The sequence below is a fragment of the Podarcis bocagei genome, assembly GCF_964188305.1.
Source record: "Podarcis bocagei genome assembly, chromosome: 6".
Classification (NCBI taxonomy): Eukaryota; Metazoa; Chordata; class Lepidosauria; order Squamata; family Lacertidae; genus Podarcis; species Podarcis bocagei.
Window position 1 is genome coordinate 91,417,327 of NC_138130.1, and position 20,379 is coordinate 91,437,705.

General features: G+C 45.9%; 1 protein-coding gene across 1 annotated transcript; it reads left to right on the forward strand.

Moving 5' to 3' along the window:
* The first annotated feature begins 1,109 nt into the window (after window positions 1–1,109).
* Window positions 1,110–19,753, forward strand: LOC308588969 (transmembrane 4 L6 family member 1-like). The gene is made up of 6 exons (XM_081197728.1): window positions 1,110–1,167; window positions 7,327–7,509; window positions 13,357–13,422; window positions 16,424–16,569; window positions 17,868–18,048; window positions 19,422–19,753. The coding sequence occupies exons 2-6, from the start codon at window positions 7,339–7,341 to the stop codon at window positions 19,440–19,442; spliced, it is 585 nt and encodes a 194-aa protein (XP_081053854.1). The 5' UTR covers window positions 1,110–1,167; window positions 7,327–7,338; the 3' UTR covers window positions 19,443–19,753.
* Window positions 19,754–20,379: the final 626 nt, after the last annotated feature.

Genomic DNA, 20,379 nt, shown 5'->3' on the forward strand with positions numbered 1-20,379 from the left:
TTTACTGTTCAAGATTCATCCAGACATCCATTGAATATTCATTCTGATTTGCTTGCACAACGCTTACACATAGTTAGTTAGATTGTATCTGGTCTTTATCAAGCATTTATGCTGATTTGCTCCCTGGTTGTTTATGTGTCTTCACATTAATCGTATGTCCGCCCCATATTTTCCAATGCCTTTAACCCATCACTTCCCAAACCACAAAAAGTCCATGGGGGGGGGGAGTAGATTTCTTGGATTAGGGCAACAGAGTCTTTATCAACTTTAAATGCACAAACCTAAAGTTATGGTGGGACGCGGGTGGCACTGTGGGTTAAACCACAGAGCCTAGGACTTGCCGATCAGAAGGTCGGCGGTTCAAATCCCCGCGACGGGGGGAGCTCCCGTTCCTCAGTCCCAGCTCCTGCCAACCTAGCAGTTCGAAAGGACGTCCAAGTGCAAGTAAATAAATAGGTACAGCTCCGGCGGGAAGGTAAACGGCGTTTCCGTGTGCTGCTGTGGTTTGCCAGAAGCGGCTTAGTCATGCTGGCCACATGACCCAGAAGCTGTATGCTGGCTCCCTCAGCCAGTAAAGCGAGATGAGCGCCGCAACCCCAGAGTCAGTCACGACTGGACCTAATGGTCAGGGGCCCCTTTACCTGTACCTCTAAAATTACGGTATGCATTAGATTACCGCCCCCTGCAAAATACTGACACAGCCTCCCACAGTGTTTATTGTGGGTCCCTCCCTCACCCTGTTATTTGATAGATGACTTCCTCTTGTTTTGTTTCCCTAAACTGTGATGTTGTAAAGCATTTCAAACATAATGATGGTGACGGGTTGAGGCTTTCAAAGAGCTGCAGAAAGTCAATGTGACTTCAAGGTGCCCATTGACCAATGGAACAGTCCCTGGAAAAAAAATCCATAATGCAGAGTGACACATGGCCTCGGTGCCTGTCAAATGGAAGCTGTTTGGGGTATTTCCTCGTTCTTTGGTGTGGGTTTCACGTATTTGTTTAATGGAAGTTCTACCTCCAGAGGGTTTATTTGCCTTCCTAAGGCTGCTATGGAGAACGAGGGGGAAGTATAAAATCTGAAGCCATCAGAAAGAAAGATTCCTCACCCCATTCCCAGCTGGAGATTTTACAGTTTGGGATAATTTGCCTGCCTGTACGATAAATAAGGTAAGGATTGATGCTGTCCTCGCCGTCATATTTCAGGAGGAATCCAAAAGATCTCCTTAAGGAGAAGATCTGCCTAATGTCAATTTTGGCTTACAGGTGGGTCCGGATTTGGGCTTGCCAGATTCCTAATGAGGCTAGCTAGGATCGGCGGATTTCCCAACTTGTCCATCTGTTATCAGTCTGGTTTTTATTAAGAAGATGCACAAACTTGTTATTGTTTGGACAATATCTTTGCATTTTTGGTTGAAGTCCAAATCCTTTTTTTTCTCGCAATCTGAAGAAAACATTGGTTTGTTTCTTATTGCTCCAGAGGTCAAGCTCCATCATCTATCTATGTGACACAGGCAATTTTAAAAAAAAATTGGAGCTGATTGTTAGACACCTTCCTTATGTCTTCTAATCAGAGCAAAAGCAGATCTCTTCCCTTCCCTAACCCAGCTAAGGATGTGGAAATGTCTTATTTAATTTGTTGGGAGTGGAACACAGAAAAAAGGCTGGAACCAAGAGACAGAGAGCTGAGATTGAGCTAACAACAGCATTGTGAGTCTGTCCCCTAACCCTGATGAATTACTACTGCCATCAGCCCCAGCCAGCTCAGGAAACCTGAATAAGCTGTGCCTCCACCTGCGTTCAACCTGTATATCTGTAAATGAACTCAGATATTACATATAACACCTTAACCTTCCATATCTTCCTCCCAAAGGTTATTAAGCTAGGGCGAATAGTGCATCCCCAGAATTTCACACTGCTCAGAGAAGCTAGGAGAAGCAAGTTGAGCATAGGAATATTGTAATCTACAATTTGATGATTCTATGGTTGTTGGATTCTATGTCAAGTTTGGTTTCTCAGTCTCTCATTTCCCCATTCTTAAATTCAGTTCCCCACATTTGCATATCAGTTTGCATTAAAAAAAAATAGTCAAGGAAATTCATCAGCTTTTGGGTGCAAATTTCTCCTAATATTCCCACTTTCCATGTGTACGTTTGCCAAACATACACATTTTTGCAAGGTGATTTTCCCTACTATGATACATTTTGGCATGCTGTTTTCAATAACGTTATTTTTTAGGCATATATACTTGGCTGGAGAACTGCATTGCAGAATTTGGAGTAGTGCAAATTTCAAAGGAGAGCTGAATTTCGATTCACACGTTGTTTCAGAAAGAGCCAATTGGTTTTGTTGTTTAGTCGTTTAGTCGTGTCCGACTCTTCATGACCCCATGTACCAGAGCACGCCAGGCACTCCTGTCTTCCACTGCCTCCCGCAGTTTGGTCAAACTCATGTTGGTAGCTTGGAGAACACTGTCCAACCATCTCGTCCTCTGTCGTCCCCTTCTCCTTGTGCCCTCCATCTTTCCCAACATCAGGGTCTTTCCCAGGGAGTCTTCTCTTCTCATGAGGTGGCCAAAGTGTTGGAGCCTCAGCTTCAGGGTCTGTCCTTCCAGTGAGCACTCAGGGCTGATTTCCTTCAGAATGGAGAGGTTTGATCTTCTTGCAGTCCATGGGACTCTCGAGAGTCTCCTCCAGCACCATAATTCAAAAGCACCAATTCTTCGGCAATCAGCCTTCTTTATGGTCCAGCTCTCACTTCCATACATCACTACTGGGAAAACCATAGCTTTAACTATACGGACCTTTGTTGGCAAGGTGATGTCTCTGCTTTTTAAGATGCTGTCTAGGTTTGTTATTGCTTTTCTACCAAGAAGCAGGCGTCTTTTAATTTCATGGCTGCTGCCACCGTCTGCAGTGATCATGGAGCCCAAGAAAGTAAAATCTCTCACTGCCTCCATATCTAGAGTCATTTAGCTAGGTTTAAATGCAAACAGTATCTGATTTCTCTTCCATCCCAATTTAGAAATGATGAGGAAGGGGAGGTGAAAACACAGGCTGCTGCTTTTAGTGGTATACATGTAAACTCCATAATGCCTATTTTCTGCGGCCTATCCTGTTTGTTTGTTTGCTTGCTTGCTTGCTCGCTTGCTTGCTTTGAAGTCTCCTGCATGTTAGAAGATATTGCAATGATGCGAGGAATACCTCTGCCAAGAGATGGTGCTATAGGTTTTTCTTGCTGCTACTGGGTCGTCCCCCGTCCACCCCACAATTTCTTTCTGAAATATAAGATTATGTACATATTGCTATGTTTCCCATCCTCCCCTAATGGGGAGAAGTTCCAGGACAGTACTAACTGGGCTTGGCTTCTTTTGGCTCAGAACATACTGGAGAGACCTGTCAGGAGTAAGCATGGACTAATGGTACCAAATAGTATGGGAAACAGACCTACTAGAAAAGTTAACCAATAAACTGGAACTGACACGGGGACAAATAGAAGAAGACACCTTTATCCTTTATCACATACACAGCCCAACAAGACAACAGCAAACAATCCACCAACAGCATACAAATCAATATGGCTAACCTGATCCAAAACACCCACCCACCCACCCCACTCACACACGAAAACAAAGTCCACCACAGCCAACCACAAATGAATAACCACACCCTAGGCCAACCCCCACCTATCTCACCACCAAAGGAACACAAGTGAACAGCAAAGAACCTGCAAAAGCAACGCTGACACCAAACCCTACATATAGTAAGTAAAATAGAAACATCGCCACCCGACCCCGACCCCGCTCATCTCTCCCCCCTCCACCTCTTTCCCCCTTTTCTTCCTAATGTCTCAACAAATGAAACTGATTTGTAAAAATGTTACATGGGGGGAAAAATACGAGAGAGAGACATTGCATAATTTTGTAAATCAAGAAAATCTTTAATATAAACAAACAAACAAACAAACAAACAAACTGGAGACTTGGTGTATCTTTGCAATATTTGTAAAAACACATTTGCAAAGATAGATTTCTTCTCAAATATACAAGTGAAGTCTAAACAGAGGTCAACCAGTGCCAGTGTGGTGTAGTGGTTAAAAGCAGTAGTCTCGTAATCTGGGGAACCGGGTTCGCGTCTCCACTCCTCCACATGCAGCTGCTGGGTGACCTTGGGCCAGTCACACTTCTCTGAAGTCTCTCAGCCCCACTCACCTCACAGAGTGTTTGTTGTGGGGGAGGAAGGGAAAGGAGAATGTTGGCCGCTTTGAGACTCCTTAAAGGGAGTGAAAGGCGGGATATCAAATCCAAAACTCAACAGCAGACACTCTTACATGGCAGCAGACATGCTAGTGTTGCCATACGTCCAGAATTTCCCGGACATAGCTGGGATTCGGCCGTCAGAAACAGTGTCTGGGCTACTCCCAGAGAGAAGCCTGATGCCATCAACCTTCCAGCCAAATCGCAGCTCAATGTTGTGTCTGCTGTCCCTTCGCTGTCTCTCTCTTAACTTTTAAGCAGCTGTTTCACTATAGAATGAATAATCAGACAATAGGCATAAGATGGGGGTGGCTGGAGCTCAGTGGAGGAGCCCTTGCTTTGCATCCAGAATGTCGCAGGTTCAATCCCCAGTCTCTCCAGACGGGGCTGGCAATGATAATGGTCAGCTTCCACTCAGCAGAGACCAGGAATGGGGAACTGGCATCCCTCCCAGAAGATGTTGACGCTCCAGCTTCCATCAGCTCCCACCAGTACCAGCCAGCATGACCAATGGACAGGGACGATGATCTATTCAATTTCCATCTCACCCTTCCTCCCACAGGAGTCAAAGTAATGGTGGGAATTATGGAGCATCTGGGAGTTGGACAGCGACATCTAGAGGTCCATAAGCACCAAGGGACCACTGAGCCTCTTGGGCTTGCCGATCAGAAGGTTGGCGGTTTGAATCCCTGTCGTGACGGGGTGTGCTCCCGTTGCTATGTTCCAGCTCCTGCCAACCTAGCTGTTCAAAAGCACACCAATGCAAGTAGATAAATAAGTACCACTGCGGTGGGAAGGTAAACAGCGTTTCCGTGCGCTCTGGCTTCCGTCACGGTGTTCCGTTGTGCCAGAAGCCCGTTCAGGCATGCTGGCCACATGACCTGGAAAGCTGTCTGTGGACAAACGCCGGCTCCCTCAGCCAGAAAGCGAGATGAGCACCAGAACCCCATAGTCGCCTTTGACTGGACTCAACCATCCAGGGCTCCTTTACCTTTTTTACCTTTACCATAAGCACTCATTACTGGCCTAGATATTATTGAGCTAGATGGATCAGTGGTCTGATTCAAAATAAGACAGCTGTTTACGGCCCATTTATGAGAAAGCATCTCACTTAAATGTCACAAATCGTTTTCTCCCACAATCAAAATACACCCTGTTTTATTTCCTGATTTCCTCATGATTTATATACAGTGGTACCTCGCAAGACGAACGCCTCGCTAGACGGAAAACCCGCTAGACGAAAGGGTTTTCCGTTTTGGAGGCGCTTCGCAAGACGAATTTCCCTATGGGCTTCCTTCGCAAGACGACAGCCCATAGGGAAATATCCGGGACAGCGGGGAAGCGCAGCGCGTCTTCCCCACTGTCCTCGGACCTCCTCCGAAGCCGGGCGGTGGGGCGGGAACGCCTCCTCCCGCTGCCGCCGGGCTTCGGAGCATCGTTCCGAAGCTGGGCGGCGGGGAGGGGACACTTTCTGAAGGCGGGCGGGGGGCGAAAGTCTTTGCTCCCCCCTGCCTGCCTGTCCCGGAGGGCTTTTGAAGGCAGGCGGGGGGAGCAAAGACTTTCGCCCCCCGCCCGCCTTCAGAAGAGGTCCAGGACCTCTTCTGAAGGCTGGCGGGGGGCAAAAGTCTTTGTCCCCCCTGCCTGCCTTCCCAGGGGCTTTTAAATCGCCCCGGACAGCGGAGAAGTCCTCCGCTGTCCCGGGGCGATTTTAAAATGCCGCCCGCCAGCATTTTAAGATCGCCCAGACAGGGGAGAAGTCCTCCGCTGTCCCGGGGTTTTTTAAAATGCTGGGGGTGGGAAGAAAAGCGCTTGTCCCCCCCCCCAGCCTTCAGAAGAGGTCTGGGGACAGACTGTCCCCGGATCTGGTCTGAAGGCGGTTTCCCTAGGAACGCATTAATTGATTTTCAATGCATTCCTATGGGAAACCATGCATCGCAAGACGAAAAACTCGCAAGACGAAGAGACTTGCGGAACGAATTAATTTCGTCTTGCGAGGCACCACTGTACTGCTTGATTGTAAAAAGCAGTTTACAAAAAGGGATAAAACAGTAAGATTGTCAGTAAAAGAAGAAGTTAAGAACGACTTAAAACATTCAGAACATAATAATTGAAAACATTGAAAACACTGAAAACATAAAACCACCAGTAAGCTACCGTATTTTTCGCTCTATAGGACGCACCCGACCATAGGACGCACCTTGTTTTAGAGGGGGAGAACAAGAAAAAAAATCTCCCCCTCTCTGCTCAGTGCCCCTTCAGCCAGGAGAGTCTTGTTTTAGGAGGGGAAATTTTTGGAGGGGAAAAAGTGTGTCCTATAGAGCGAAAAATATGGTAAATGCCAGATTAAAACACACGTCAACATTCTGCATGTCTGGGTACCAGCAGCGGAGCTTCATGCTCCGGCACCGGGGGTGGAGAGCAGGTGGAGGCAGGGGGGGCAGCCACGATGGCACCCTGGGGATCACGCTGCCGGGGGCAGTGCACTCCTCCCACACTCCTCTTCCACTGCCAGTGCTGGGTGGGCTTAGAAGGTTTTTTAGCAAAGCTGCCTGCCTGAGGTCAATAGGCAGGGAGTTCCAAAGTTTGTGTGCCGCCACACTAAAAGCTGGATTTGCAACTTCCAGCTCTGCAGAGCAAAGCAGCTGAGCTGGCATATGTAGGTAAAGGCAATCTAGCATGTAAACTGTTCCCAAGCTGTTATATACTAACACAGGCATACTCAACCTGCGGCCCTCCAGATGTTTTGGCCTACAACTCCCATGATCCCTAGCTAACAGGACCAGTGGTCAGGGATGATGGGAATTGTAGTCCAAAACATCTGGAGGGCCGAAGGTTGGGGATGCTTGTACTAACACCTTGAAAATGACCTGGCAGCAAATTGGCAGATCTCTGAGCAGAGGTGTACTATGTTGACAGTGCCTCACTCCTGTCAGCAACCGCGGTGCAGCATTCTGCACTAACTGCAGCTTCTGGATCAAAGGCAGCGGAAGCCCCATTCTTCATTTTATAGGGATCCACTTTTATGCAATGCATCTACTCAGCCTTTTCTTTTCGTTCCCCATGTCCTTCCTAAGAAGAGATACAGGATGTGCACTGGAAAATGCTCCAAATGCATTGGGATTGCCCTCCTGCCTCTGGCTGTCTGCGCTATCGTCTCCAATCTCCTCCTCTACTTCCCTAACGGAGAAGTGTTGGAACCACGCAGGATCACGGACCTGGTCTGGTTCTTCCACGGTATTCTTGGAGCTGGAATATTGGTAAGGAAAAAGCTGGCACTGTTTCTCTTATTCATGTTTTCAGCTTTATGTGAAATGAACCTAAAGGGAACCTAATGCAGGGCAGATCTGAACTAGAAAACAATATTGATTTATATGTATAGAGAGAGAGAGAGAGAGATGATAGATAACAATTATTTATTTGGATTTTCAGATTAATTTTTTGCAGTCACATATCCAACATACAACATAAAAATAAGATTCCAAAGAATCTCCTCCCCTTTGTCAGTCCTATTGTTAATCATTTCCTCCTGCATCTTTTATGATAATCTGAATCTTTTACCTCTCCATTGTATCCAAAATTCACCATTAAACTACAAGTGATATTCCAAACCTATTAATGGTTTTAACTGTTTAAAATGGTCTTTATGATAAGTTACAAATTTTCCTCATTCTATATTAAAATTTTGGTCTTCCTGATTTCTGATTCCTTTGGTCATTTTAGCCTTTTTGGCATAATCCATCAACTTGATTCGCCATTCTTCTCTGGTAGGGACTTTATCTTCTTTTCATCTCTGGGCCGATAACATAAAACAGAGTTGAATGTATGCTGGAAATATAAGGAAACAGAAGGCACCTTTTATCATATGTGATGGAAATGTAAGGTGGTAAAAGAATTTTGGGAAATGATATATAATGAGTTGAAAAAAATGTTAAAATAACTTTTTCTAAAAACAAACAAACCCAAAGCCTTCCTTTTAGGAATTCTAGGTGCTGAAATCCCAAGGGAGCAGAAAAGACTATGTATGTGACCATGGCTGCGTGGATGTTATTGTCACAGAAATCGATATTAATTTTATACTTTATGCAAGATGTAATGATGATCAGACGCGGGTGGCGCTGTGGGTTAAACCACAGAGCCTAGGGCTTGCCGATCAGAAGGTTGGCGGTTCGAATCCCCGCGACGGGGTGAGCTCCCGTTGCTCGGTCCCTGCTCCTGCCAACCTAGCAGTTCAAAAGCACCTCAAAGTGCAAGTAGATAAATAGGTACCGCTCCAGCGGGAAGGTAAACGGCGTTTGTTGGCATCTGTCAGTCTTGAGAGACAATGGAGTGTGCCTACGGGGGTGAAGTCAAACTGCTGCGTTAGCAGCACTGAAGTGAGCTCCCGGGGCTCAAGCCTGGGCAGTGTGTATGGAGGTCTGGACTGATGTCAAGACCACCCTCTTGGCCTCACTGATGTGGTCCAAAGGAAAACAGAGCAATACGTTTGGCACCAGCTTGGCTGTAGGAGTTGCCAGAAGGAGGCGTACAGGACACCATCCAACCGTCTTAGGGACTCCACTCCGAATTTGTGTAGGGTTTACTCCTTAGCCTTTTCATCTCCCGAAGATGTCCCGCAAGGCAGCTGTTATGTACTGAGTTGAATAGGATGTAAACTGCAGCAGTCTGATTGGTCCTAGAACAATAGGATCCAAATTGCAGCAGTCTGATTGGTCCTAGAACAATAGGATTCAGAATGCAGGAGTCTGATTGGTCCTAGAACAATGCATCAGTATGATTGGTTGGCAGGAACCACCCAATCATGCTCCAGATATAAGTGAATCCACAACCTGATTGGCTTACTATAGAATTCCAGAATTAGCCAATCATGTGCAGCCCATTGTGTAAATAATGTATATAAAGCAGATACTTTGAGGGGACTTTCATTCATTCCTCCTCACCACTATGAGCTGAATAAAGAGCATGAAATCACTTTGCGACTCTGAGTATATTTCAGCAGCGGAGGTTTAGGTTCAGAATTTCCATTCTCCTAGAGGGGAACCTTCCCAGATTGATGAGCCCCCATCTGCCCCTCACTTCTCGCTGGCTGTTAGAAGGCCGTTAGAAGGACAAAGGCCAGAGTTGTGGGTTTGTGAACTGAGTTAGAAGCAGGAAGGAGGCTATGAAACCGAGGCTGAGGCTATGAGAGAAGCAGGGAGGAAGAGGACAGTCTGCTGAGACCCAGCCGCCCCATGTGATGAACTGGCTCTAAGGCATGAGTAGGCAAACTAAGGCCCGGTGTCTGGATCCGGCCCAATCGCCTTCTAAATCCGGCCCTTGGACGATCCGGGAATCAGCGTGTTTCTACATGAGTAGAATGTGTCCTTTTATTTAAAATGCATCTCTGGGTTATTTGTGGGGCATAGGAATTTGTTCATTCCCCCCCACCAAAAAAAAATAGTCCGGCCCCCCACAAGGTCTGAGGGACAGTGGACCAGCCCCCTGCTGACTGTAGCTGTCAACTTTTCCCTTTTCTTGCAAGGAATCCTATTTGGAATAAGGGAATTTCCCTTAAAAAACAGGAAACGTTGACAGCTATGCCCTGGACGGGAAGAAAGAGGGAGCGGTGCGGAGCAATAAGGAATCTTCATTAAAAAAAGAAGAAGAAGCTTTGTGTGTTTGCATCTAATCTTGCCCCTTTCTAAAATTTATTTATCGGTTTGTGTTTTTCTTTTGGTAAATCTACCAAAAATTAAAATAAAACTGGGAATAAGAGGTTCTTGCAGGACAGTGGAGGGCCTGTGTGCCAGTCGCCCTACTTCTGATAGGAAATGTTCTGGGTGTGGGTGGGTGTGACAAAAATGTGGGGTTGAGGAGGGGCAATTGGGGTGGGGAGTGAGAAATGCCCCTATTTTCATGTGAGGAATGTTGCAGGGTATGAGATAAGAGACATATGGGAGGCCACAATCAGCCCCCTTCAGGGAAAACAGCTTATTTATGTTGTGTTGGTTTTTAAAGGAAGCACCCAAACGTCATCATCAAGGAAAGGCATGAGCAGAGAGGCAGTGTGGTTTGTGTTCTCAGTCAGAATATCACTTCTTGGGAAACATTTAAATAGAAATAGCCTAAGGTCAGATTGGTTGGCGTCAGACATGCGCATGAAGAACAGCGAAGGGGGAGGCGCACCCATCGATCTTCCGAATACCGACAACAGCACTTTGAGAGTAGATATTGACCCTTAATGCAGACTGCTGCAATTAAAGTGCATGTTTCCCCGTGAAATGACATATGCGCTGACCGTTGGCGGGTTGTTCATTCCTGCAAACACCGTTGTACAGTTTGCATTTGGGATGCCATCGGTTTGTTGTTAAATAACGGCTGGTGTTTTACTGCTGTTTCCCCGGGGAGCCTTTTAAAACGTTTACCTTCCCCATGATTCCAGACACAAGGGCTTTACTCTCCATTCATCACTAGAATGAATGGGAAATGGTCACTGAACTCGCTATATCCAGAAAAGCTTGATTCAAATCCAGAAGAGTATCTGTTAAGGCACCATTGCTTATTTTTCAGGGCTACTTTCCCCTCGGTGTGTTATGTTTATAGCTCTTTCGGTGCTGGTGTCTTACTGTAATGAAAGCCAAAATATTGAAGATTGCTTCCTCATCTTGCATTGTACGATAGCCTTTTTGAAAATTTGATGTGAGGTTAACTTATTATTTGGGGCAAAGCACATATTGATTTAAACAAATCCATCAACGAATGGCTCAAAAGCAACTGGTTAGTGGATTTAAACTCTTAAAATGGCAACAACTGTTAGTTGGAGGGAATAATAATAATAATAATAATAATAATAATAATAATAATAATAATAATTTTATTATATATACACTGCCCATCTGGCTGGGTTACCCCAGCCACTCTGGGCGGCTTTCAACACACATAAAAACATAAGATAACATCAAACATTAAAAACCTCCCAATACTGTACAGGGCTGCCTTCAGCTGTCTTATAAAAGTTCTGTAGTTCTTTATCTCATTGAAATCTGATAGGAAGGCACACAAATAGTTGTTGTTGGAGGCTATAAAAATGTCCCTTAAGCAGATGGAAGGGTTTTTTGCAGGGGGAGGCTTGTGTGAGGAAAAGTGACTCACATAATCAATATTAAGAAGTGCTTAGGATTCCTGGGCCAATTAGGAAGTTGAACCAGAGGCCACCATTCTGGGCTGTGCTAACTGAACCACCGAGAACATCTCTCCATTATGCCAGCCTTCTGGCAAAGTTCCACTTTAGCTGCAAAAGATAGAGTGAGAGAACAAATGTCCTCTATGGCACACAATTGTCCTTGGAATGAGGCTAGATAAAATAAAAAGCAAATGTGCAGATTGTCCAGAAGGGCCTCCAGGAATTAGTTGGCTTTGGGTGTCGCAAGAAATGAGAGGGGGAGCACCAATGGGTTGCTGAACTTCCATTTTCCGCCACCAGTTCCCTTCTGCAACCGAGATAAGAAACTTCAGCAATATCCTTAAAGTCTCAGGTGTTCGGAAATGGAGTGTCTGGCCTAGACTTGATGTGGTGTTATGGTTAGAGTGTTGGACTATGACCTGGGAGACCAGGGTTTAAATCCTCACTCAGCCTTATAAAAGCTCATTGGGCGACCTTGGGCCAGTCACTAACTCTTAGCCTAACCCACCTCACAGGGTTGTTGTGTGGATGAAATGGGGAGATGGAGAACCATCAGCACCACCTTGTGCTCCTTGGAAGAAAAGGTGGGGTGTGTGTGTGTGTGTGTATTAGCAAATCAAAGTGGTGCACATAACTCTACTCATTGATGTATTCAGTTTTCAGTTAACCCTCCTCATCTCACAAATGACAATTTATTATAGACTCTGTGCTGTTCATGCCTACAAGTTTTGTGCTATGTCTACAGGACGTCACCCTCAGCGAAATGATATCATTTCCCTATTTAATCCAGATTTACAGCTGCAGAAGTTCTGGTAAGGAGAAAGAACCAACCAACAAAATACCATATTTACTTGAAAGTAACACACACCTTTTTTGACCAAACGACATCGCAAAAATCAGGATGTGCACTAGATTTGATGGCGCATTTACATCCGCCAGCGATTTCTTTTTTGGTTTCAAGGTTTTGAAAATCTGAGATGTGTGTTAGATTTGACGGCACATTAGAATTCATGTAAATACAGTAGTAAATCTGAATTAAGGGGTGGCACCATTTTTATGTGAACTTGCATGCATAAACAGCAGCACAGCTACAATAAACTGCTGCATATGTGGAAGTGTCCTGTGATAAATTGTTACAAAACCGCTCTGGAAATTGGGGCAGGGAAGTGTAGTTATGATGTTATAGGCACTACCCAATAGACACCTTCCACAGATGACTTTCCCGCATTCAAGCAAAACCACTCTGAAATCCTTCAGGGCTGTTCTTGTCCCATCCTTTGTTGTTGTTGTTGTTGTTGTTGTTGTTGTTGTTGTTTAGTCGTTTAGTCATGTCCAACTCTTTGTGACCCCATGGACCAGAGCATGCCAGGCACTCCTGTCTTCCACTGCCTCTCGCAGTTTAGTCAAACTCATGCTGGTAGCTTCAAGAACACTGTCCAGCCATCTCGTCTTCTGTCGTCCCCTTCTCCTTGTGCCCGCCATCTTTCCCAACATCAGGGTCTTTTCCAGGGAGTCTTCTCTTCTCATGAGGTGGCCAAAGTATTGGAGCCTCAGCTTCACAATCTGTCCTTCCAGTGATCACTCAGGGCTGATTTCCTTCAGAATGGATACGTTTGATCTTCTTGCAGTCCATGGGACTCTCAAGAGTCTCCTCCAGCACCATAATTCAAAAGCATCAATTCTTCGGCGATCAGCCTTCTGTCCCATCCTTACCACTACAAAAATGTCTATTTGCAGACAAGAAGAATAACTATCACACCCTGTCCGAAACTCCTGTTTAGAATTCTATCGCTTGCCTTCAGCTTGATTTCTCATTTCTCATGCATGTCAGCTGCCCTCAACACTGAACACAATTTTGTCTTGGCAAAAGCCTTTGTTTGCTTGTGTAATAACAACTACTGCTTTCTTCCACCACCATTTAATGTGTGCTTTTCTTTTCCTCCAGGTTTTCTTGCCAGCATTTATGATATTGGGTGCAGGTGAAGCCAAATGCTGCGCTAACAGATGTGGGGTAAGCAAAGCCTTGTAAATTGGGGGGAGAGAAATGCTCCTTTCTGTTTCCCTTTCGCCCCAGTTTCTCCACATCATCTCTTAGTCAGCATTCCATGGTCAATGAGAACAGTCAGTCCTCGCTGGGTTGTTTTGAATTCCCTTCCCCTTAATATTCTTCTCTACTTCTTCAAACGCTGGGTGAGTAATACAGAATCTGGAGAGAATAATGAAATTTAAAGCAAATCACCTATTAAATTTAAAGAAAACCGAGGAACTTAAAGCAAAGCAATACTTATAATGGCACAAGCTAACAGCTATATTGACAAAGCGATCAGTTGCAGTAAGTGGCACAGTTAATATAGTCTCCTCCTAACTTCCTCCAGCCAGCCAATTTACGTAGTTGTAAAACAGAAGTTCTAAGTTCCCTTTTCTGGTTCCCTAAAAGCTTGGAATAAAGTTGATTATTACCATTCCAGGGCAGTATGCAAAGTTCCCTCAGCTGGAACTGTTGAAGCAGACGTTTCAACATTCCTCAGATAAAAATAAGGACATTTCTCACTGCCCACCCCCCAGCTGACCCTCCTTAGTGCCCCATTTTTTGTGTCCCCTCCTACAGAGATTTTCCTGTCAGGAGAAGGACGAGTGCCCCCACCACCAGCACATGCCCCTCCCACCATCCTGAGAGAACCCCTTACCCCCCCCCCCCTTAAATTATTTGGTATACAGTCAAACCTCGGGTTTCAGACGCTTCAGGTTGCGAGATTTCGGGTTGTGCACTGAGCCGAACCCAGAAGTACCAGAATGGGTTACTTCTGGGTTTTGGCAGTTGCGCATGCGCAGAAGCACTAAATCGTGCTTTGCACATGCACAGAAGCGCCGAATCACAACCTGTGCATGCGCAGACACGGCGCTGCAGGTTGCGGACGCTATGGGTTGCAAACGTGCTTTCTGCATGGATCACGTTTGCAACCTGAGCGTCCACTGTATTTACAAAAATAAAAACACACACCAATAAATAAGTTTTAGAAAGGGAGAAGATTAGGCCTGGACACACAATTGTTTTTATTAAAAAATAATCATCCTTGCACTCTGCTCCCCTTTCCCCCCCACCCAGAGCGGCCCTGCCCTCTGCCTATTGGTGTAGCCAGAATTTTTGTTAAGGGGGGGGGGACAGGACTTCTGTTATGGGGGGGCACAGCCAACGTGATTGGTCAGTTAGTTAAGTATTTCTATTGTTTAACTTGATCTAGGGGGGCAGCTGCTCCCCCAGCCCCCCCCCTTGGCTATGCCCATTTCCTGCATCTGCCCCTCGGAGCTGCTACGTGACAGCAGCTTCTTCTCCTCCTTGCCTGCTCTCCAGCAGCTGCTTTGAGCTGCCCAAGGCAGGAGGCCAGCAGCAACCACGGAGAGGTTATGGGATGCTTCCTTGCTGTTGCTGTTGCTTGGGACAAGGGCCAGCTCGTTTTCCTCCTTGAGTCTGGCGACGACAGCAGCGCTGGCAAGGGAAATAGGGGCATTCCAGAATCCAATCAGAATCTGGAATGGCTTTTGTAATTCTAGGACTGTCCCTGGAAAATTGGGACACATGGAGGGTCCGCGAGAGTACAGAAAGATGATATATAAGCAGCAGGCAACAAAAAACAAGAAAAGTTGCCTGCAGATCATCTGTACAAAAATCACACACACACAAACACCATATACAGTGGTACCTCTGGATATGAACGGGATCCATTCCGGAGCCCCGTTCACATCCAGAGCAGAATGCAACCCGCGTCTGCACGTGTGTGGGTCGTGATTCGCCGCTTCTGCGCATGCGCATGACATCATTTTGACCGTCTGCGCATGCACGAGCAGCAAAACCCAGAAGTAACGCATTCCGTTACTTCCGGGTCGCCGCGGAGCGCAACCCGAAAATGCTCAACCTGAAGCAACTTCAAGCCGAGGTGTGATTGTACATATATGGCTTTTTTATTTCGGTTTGTACCGCATATGAAACAGAGAACACTTACTATAACAGCAGACAAAAATTAAAAGATAAAAACAAAACTGTAAGATGGGCACACAGAATGAGTACATTTGCCTGTGGGTTAAAATAAAGTCAAAGAAAAGACTATTGGTGTGATCAGATTATGAGTGTACGCTTTTTCATATTGATCCAGAACTGGGCCAGGGTTTGGACTTTTCTATATTTTGCATAAATTTCATTACTTATGTTGGCAGGATCATAGTCTGAGTTACCACAGTCTGGGAGGAGGGATAGCATACGCAAGGGCCTTCCTTCACCAGTGGTTCTTTGTGCAGGCACTGTTGATCGTTTGACTTTCTCCAAGGCCTGTTTTTCTAAGCGTGCTATGGTTTTCCTTTTGTTTTGCTTCCTCGCTGTTCTTCATGTTGGAGACGTCTCGTTCTGGTGATAGCACAATGCTTCCTTCTAATCTCATCCTTCAGAATGCCAAGGTCTCACATAGGAGGCTGCCGCCTAGCACAAAACTGCAAACAGTTCACTCAGAGATGATTCAGAGTTGCATATTTAATCTATCTTTGATCCATCATGGCTTCTTTGATGTGTACCTCAAAGTTGCCTGGAGGGTTCCTCCAGAAAACCTGTTTATTAAGCATCTGTCGTGATTTGTTTGCAGTGAGATGGGACTACGTTGGTTATTTGACAAGCGTTTGCACTCGTTATCCGCTTGCAGACTGTGTTATGTCACAGCAAATTTTACCTCACAGTATTTTCTCATCACTTTCCTTATCGCCCGCCCAAATTTTGGGGAAGCTGCTTCATTGAGCAAGGTCTCTCAGTCAAGTATAATTGTGCAAAACTGAATTTGAAAATGTGGGATGGAATCCCACCTGAGAATTGCAACTGTCTGGAAGTACCTGTAGTTGCTGGTTCCACGGGCCTATCTAGGTTCAGGTGAACAGGCAGGGGATCAACCCCACTGCTGGTCAGGTCGAAATTACATACACCTTTTGGAGTTCCAAACGGCTTTAATGCCAACATGTCTATTGCCTTCCAGATGGTCCTCTCTCTCGTCTTTGCTGTGATTGGAGCTCTCGGTGGACTGTACTGTGTGATCATCTCATCCTTGGGGTTAATTAGTGGTCCTCTCTGTGATATTGGTGACGAAGTATACACCTACCCTTTCAGGAATGACAGCTTAGTGTGAGTATAATGGAGCCCCTCTATCATCAACATCACCACTGCAAAGTTTGTTCAAAAAAAATGGTATATACCGCGGCAGCAAGGACATAGCTGCCGGGTTGCCCAGTTTCCCCCTCTCCCATTCTTCTGTCCACTTTCCCATTTGCTGTAGCAAGGGGTCCGTGGGGGGGGGGGGCACAACACGCTTGATGGAGAGGGCAGAGCCAGGAAGCACAACCTGCCCTCCCTCCCCCCCCCCCATATGATGACAACCATGTAAGCTGCAGATGATTATAAAGGGCCTCAAAATAAGAGCTGGAAACCGTGGTTTGGAAGTGTGTTTTCAACTTGGAGGCAATCTTATGGTCACTATAGTTTGCTGTCTTCGGATGCAACAAGAAACTGTGGAGGTTTCTTGGAAACCAGGAAGAGGAAGAGAGAAAACTAGTGTGCTTCAGGAGTGAAGGGGAATATGAGAGCCTAAGCCATGGAATATGAGAGCCTAAGCCTTTGGGATGCAGGTGGCGCTGTGGCTTAAACCACAGAGCCTAGGGCTTGCCGATCAGGTCGGCAGTTCGAATCCCCGCGACGGGGCGAGCTTCCGTTCCTCAGTCCCAGCTCCTGCCAACCTAGCAGTTCAAAAGCACATCAAAGTGCAATTAGATAAATAGGTACCGCTCCGGCGGGAAGGTAAATGGCGTTTCCGTGCGCTGCTCTGGTTCGCCAGAAGCAGCTTAGTCATGCTGGCCACATGACCCAGAAGCTGTACACTGGCTCCCTCAGCCAATAAAGCGAGATGAGCGCCGCAACCCCAGAGTCGGTCACGACTGGACCTAACGGTCAGGGGTCCCTTTACCTTTACCACCTTTTGGGCCAATTGCCTCACAAAGTGTTCATAGTCACAACACATCAATAAACAATTGCTTTATATATAGATTAAAATACTGTAACACTTTATACTGAGTTCCCCATGAGCCATGCCTTAAAATGAACTAAGACTGTTAGGAAATTAATGCTACACTAGGAATTTGGTTCATTTCAGACAAGTCATAGTTAAGATCAACTATGGTGTGTTGTGTTCAGAGGATGTTGCAAGGTGTGGTTAATTAAAAAGGGAAGGAAAAGTTTCTGAACTCCTCTTCCCAGCTGCACCGGGGAAGAGGAAGGAGTGTGTGGACCCGATGAAGGCTAGACTTATTCCTGTTATGATAAACCATTGTTTGCTATGATTCCTGAATGCAGCCTTTAAGTCTGATGAAGGAAGTATTTCTCAGCTGAAAGTTTCTAGCAAAACTCAGTTTTGACCTCTCCCTTTGTAGGGACAATTATTTGTTTAACCAGACAACCTGGAGCATCTGCAAAAAACCCGAAAATATCATCCTTTGGAACATTGTGTTGTTTTCCCTCCTGCTGGCAATCGGCTTGGCTGAAGCCATCCTCTGCCTCATCCAAGTGGTCAACAGTCTCATCGGGTTCCTACGTGGCTTGAGGGAAAGAAAGGTGAGTGCATGAGAGAAAATTGGGATGCGCACTTCAGATCTTTCCACCTCCAGTAAAGTGTAGCAGAACGGGGGAAGATAGAAGAAAAGGCAACGCAAGCATTACGGGGCATAGAATATATTCCTTATAAAAACAGTTGTGCGAATGAGGTCTAGAAAACCATGAGTTGCATTTGAGAGAGTGAACTGGTTTATCCTTGGTTTATGAAGGAATGAAACGTCGGCCATTTTGTATTTGGGTTTTAGTTGTGAAACGTTTGCTTTCCACTCAGATCAGATATTGGGAACCTTTGGCCCACCTTTGCATGGCTACCGCTACAGTTGCCCATTTGTATTCAATGTGTCATGGTAGGTTGTATTCCTATTTGGGGGAATCTCAGGCCTCTAGGTCAACTGTGGCCCTCAGACCTCTCTCTTAGGCCCCTAGGACTCTTCCCAACCTCTCTCCAGGCCTGCCCCTCCTCATCCATGCTCTAGGCCCTCCTGACTGGAATGTGTCTTTGAACAGTGATAATCCCTCTTGGCTGACTGGCTGGAAGACAGGGGTGTGTGTGTGTGTGTGTGTGTGTGTGTGTGTGTGTGTGTGTAAAATGGCCTACTGTACAATGATAAATTTGGCATGGTGGGAGGCAGCAATGCTTCTGAATAACAGTTGCTGAAAACCACAGGAGAAGATTGTGCTATTGGGCTCGAATCCAGTCATTGTATATAGCCAAAGGCCTTTACAATGGACGACAGGGAATAAAAGGGAAACTTGCTGCCGGCACAAATTTGGCTACCTGGAGTGTAATATATAGATGTTTATCTGCCAGGAGTTGTGCTCGAATCCTGCTTGCATGCTTCCCACTGGCACCTGACCGCTATGAGAACAGGATGCTAGATTTAGATAGACCATTGGCCTGATCTGGCCTGCTGTTATATAGCGTGGGGTTGCCATATTTCAAAAAGTGACTTTTGAAATAGTTTTTTAAAGGAAATTCGCCCAAAGCGTCCAACATGTGTTGCCATACTCCCAGATTTTCCAGGAGATTTCAGCGCTTTCCATCCGGACCCTGATTCCGACGGCCAAATCCTAGCTATCTCCAGGAATTTCCGGGCGTATGGCAACCCTAATATGGTGGTTCCCCATAGCTTGAGTGCGCAACCTGTATCCACCAGAACCGTGTGTTCTGTATTGCAGGCCCAAGTTCATGGAACTCCTTTCCAGTTAAGGTCAGATATGTCTCCTCCCTATTGAACATCTGGGGCCAAGTGAAGGCTTTTATTGTTGTTGTTATTTAAACTAAATTCTGAAAAAGTAAAATGAAACTATGCTATCTGACTGCGATCTTGACTTATTTTGTTAAGAGAACTCATCCTTTCGCTTGCTTGCAGACGGATATTGCAGGAATGTGACCGGCCTACGAAGAAGACGAAAGACAAATAACCAACAGCCAACATGTGTAAAGTCAGGATAGTGTGTGTTGTATATTTATAGCCGTGGTGGGGAGCCTGGGGCCCTCCAGATATTGCTGGACTCCCAACTCCCATCAGCTCCAGCCAGCATGGCCAATGGTCAGGAATCATGCGAGTTGCATGTAACCTGGGAATATCTGGAGAGTCACAGGTTCCCCACCTCAGATTTATAGGAACCAGAAACACAGCGGATTCTTATAACCACAGAAAGAATCCCAAAACGTTCTTTTTTATATATAAAGTTAAACACTATACAGTGGTGCCTCGCAAGACGAAAAGAATTCGTTCCGCGAGTCTTTTCGTCTTGCGGTGTTTTTCGTCTTGCGAAGCACGGTCCATCGCAACTGCGCCTCTTCAAGCGGCTGGAAAAAAAAAGCGCAAGACGTTTTCGTCTTGCGAAGCAAGCCCATAGGGAAATTCGTCTAGCGAAGCAACGCAAAACCGAAAAACCCTTTCGTCTAGCGAGTTTTTCGTCTTGCGAGGCATTCGTCTTGCGGGGCACCACTGTATAGGTAGGGGGAAAGGTTGTGTGTAATTTATTTAGGACTTTTCTGAGATTATACTAGATGGACCACTGGCCTGATCCTGCAGCCTATCCTATGGTTACCAGATTTTTTTCAATGAATCTGGGGACACTTTTTTTTAAGCTGAGTAGCAACAGGGAGTCAGTAGTGGGGATGGTGAGGCAAAAGACCCTGGGCCCAGGCACACATGCATATTGTATAAAGGTACAAAGCCCTTCTTTCGCACACTGTGAAACATAAATGCGTAGAGTTTTTTAAAAACTGGGCAATGGCTGCCCACCTGTGGCTCCTGAGCCTTCCCTGATCTGTCAAAACAAAGGGGGGAAGGGGGCAGGAGATCGAGGGAGGCTCGG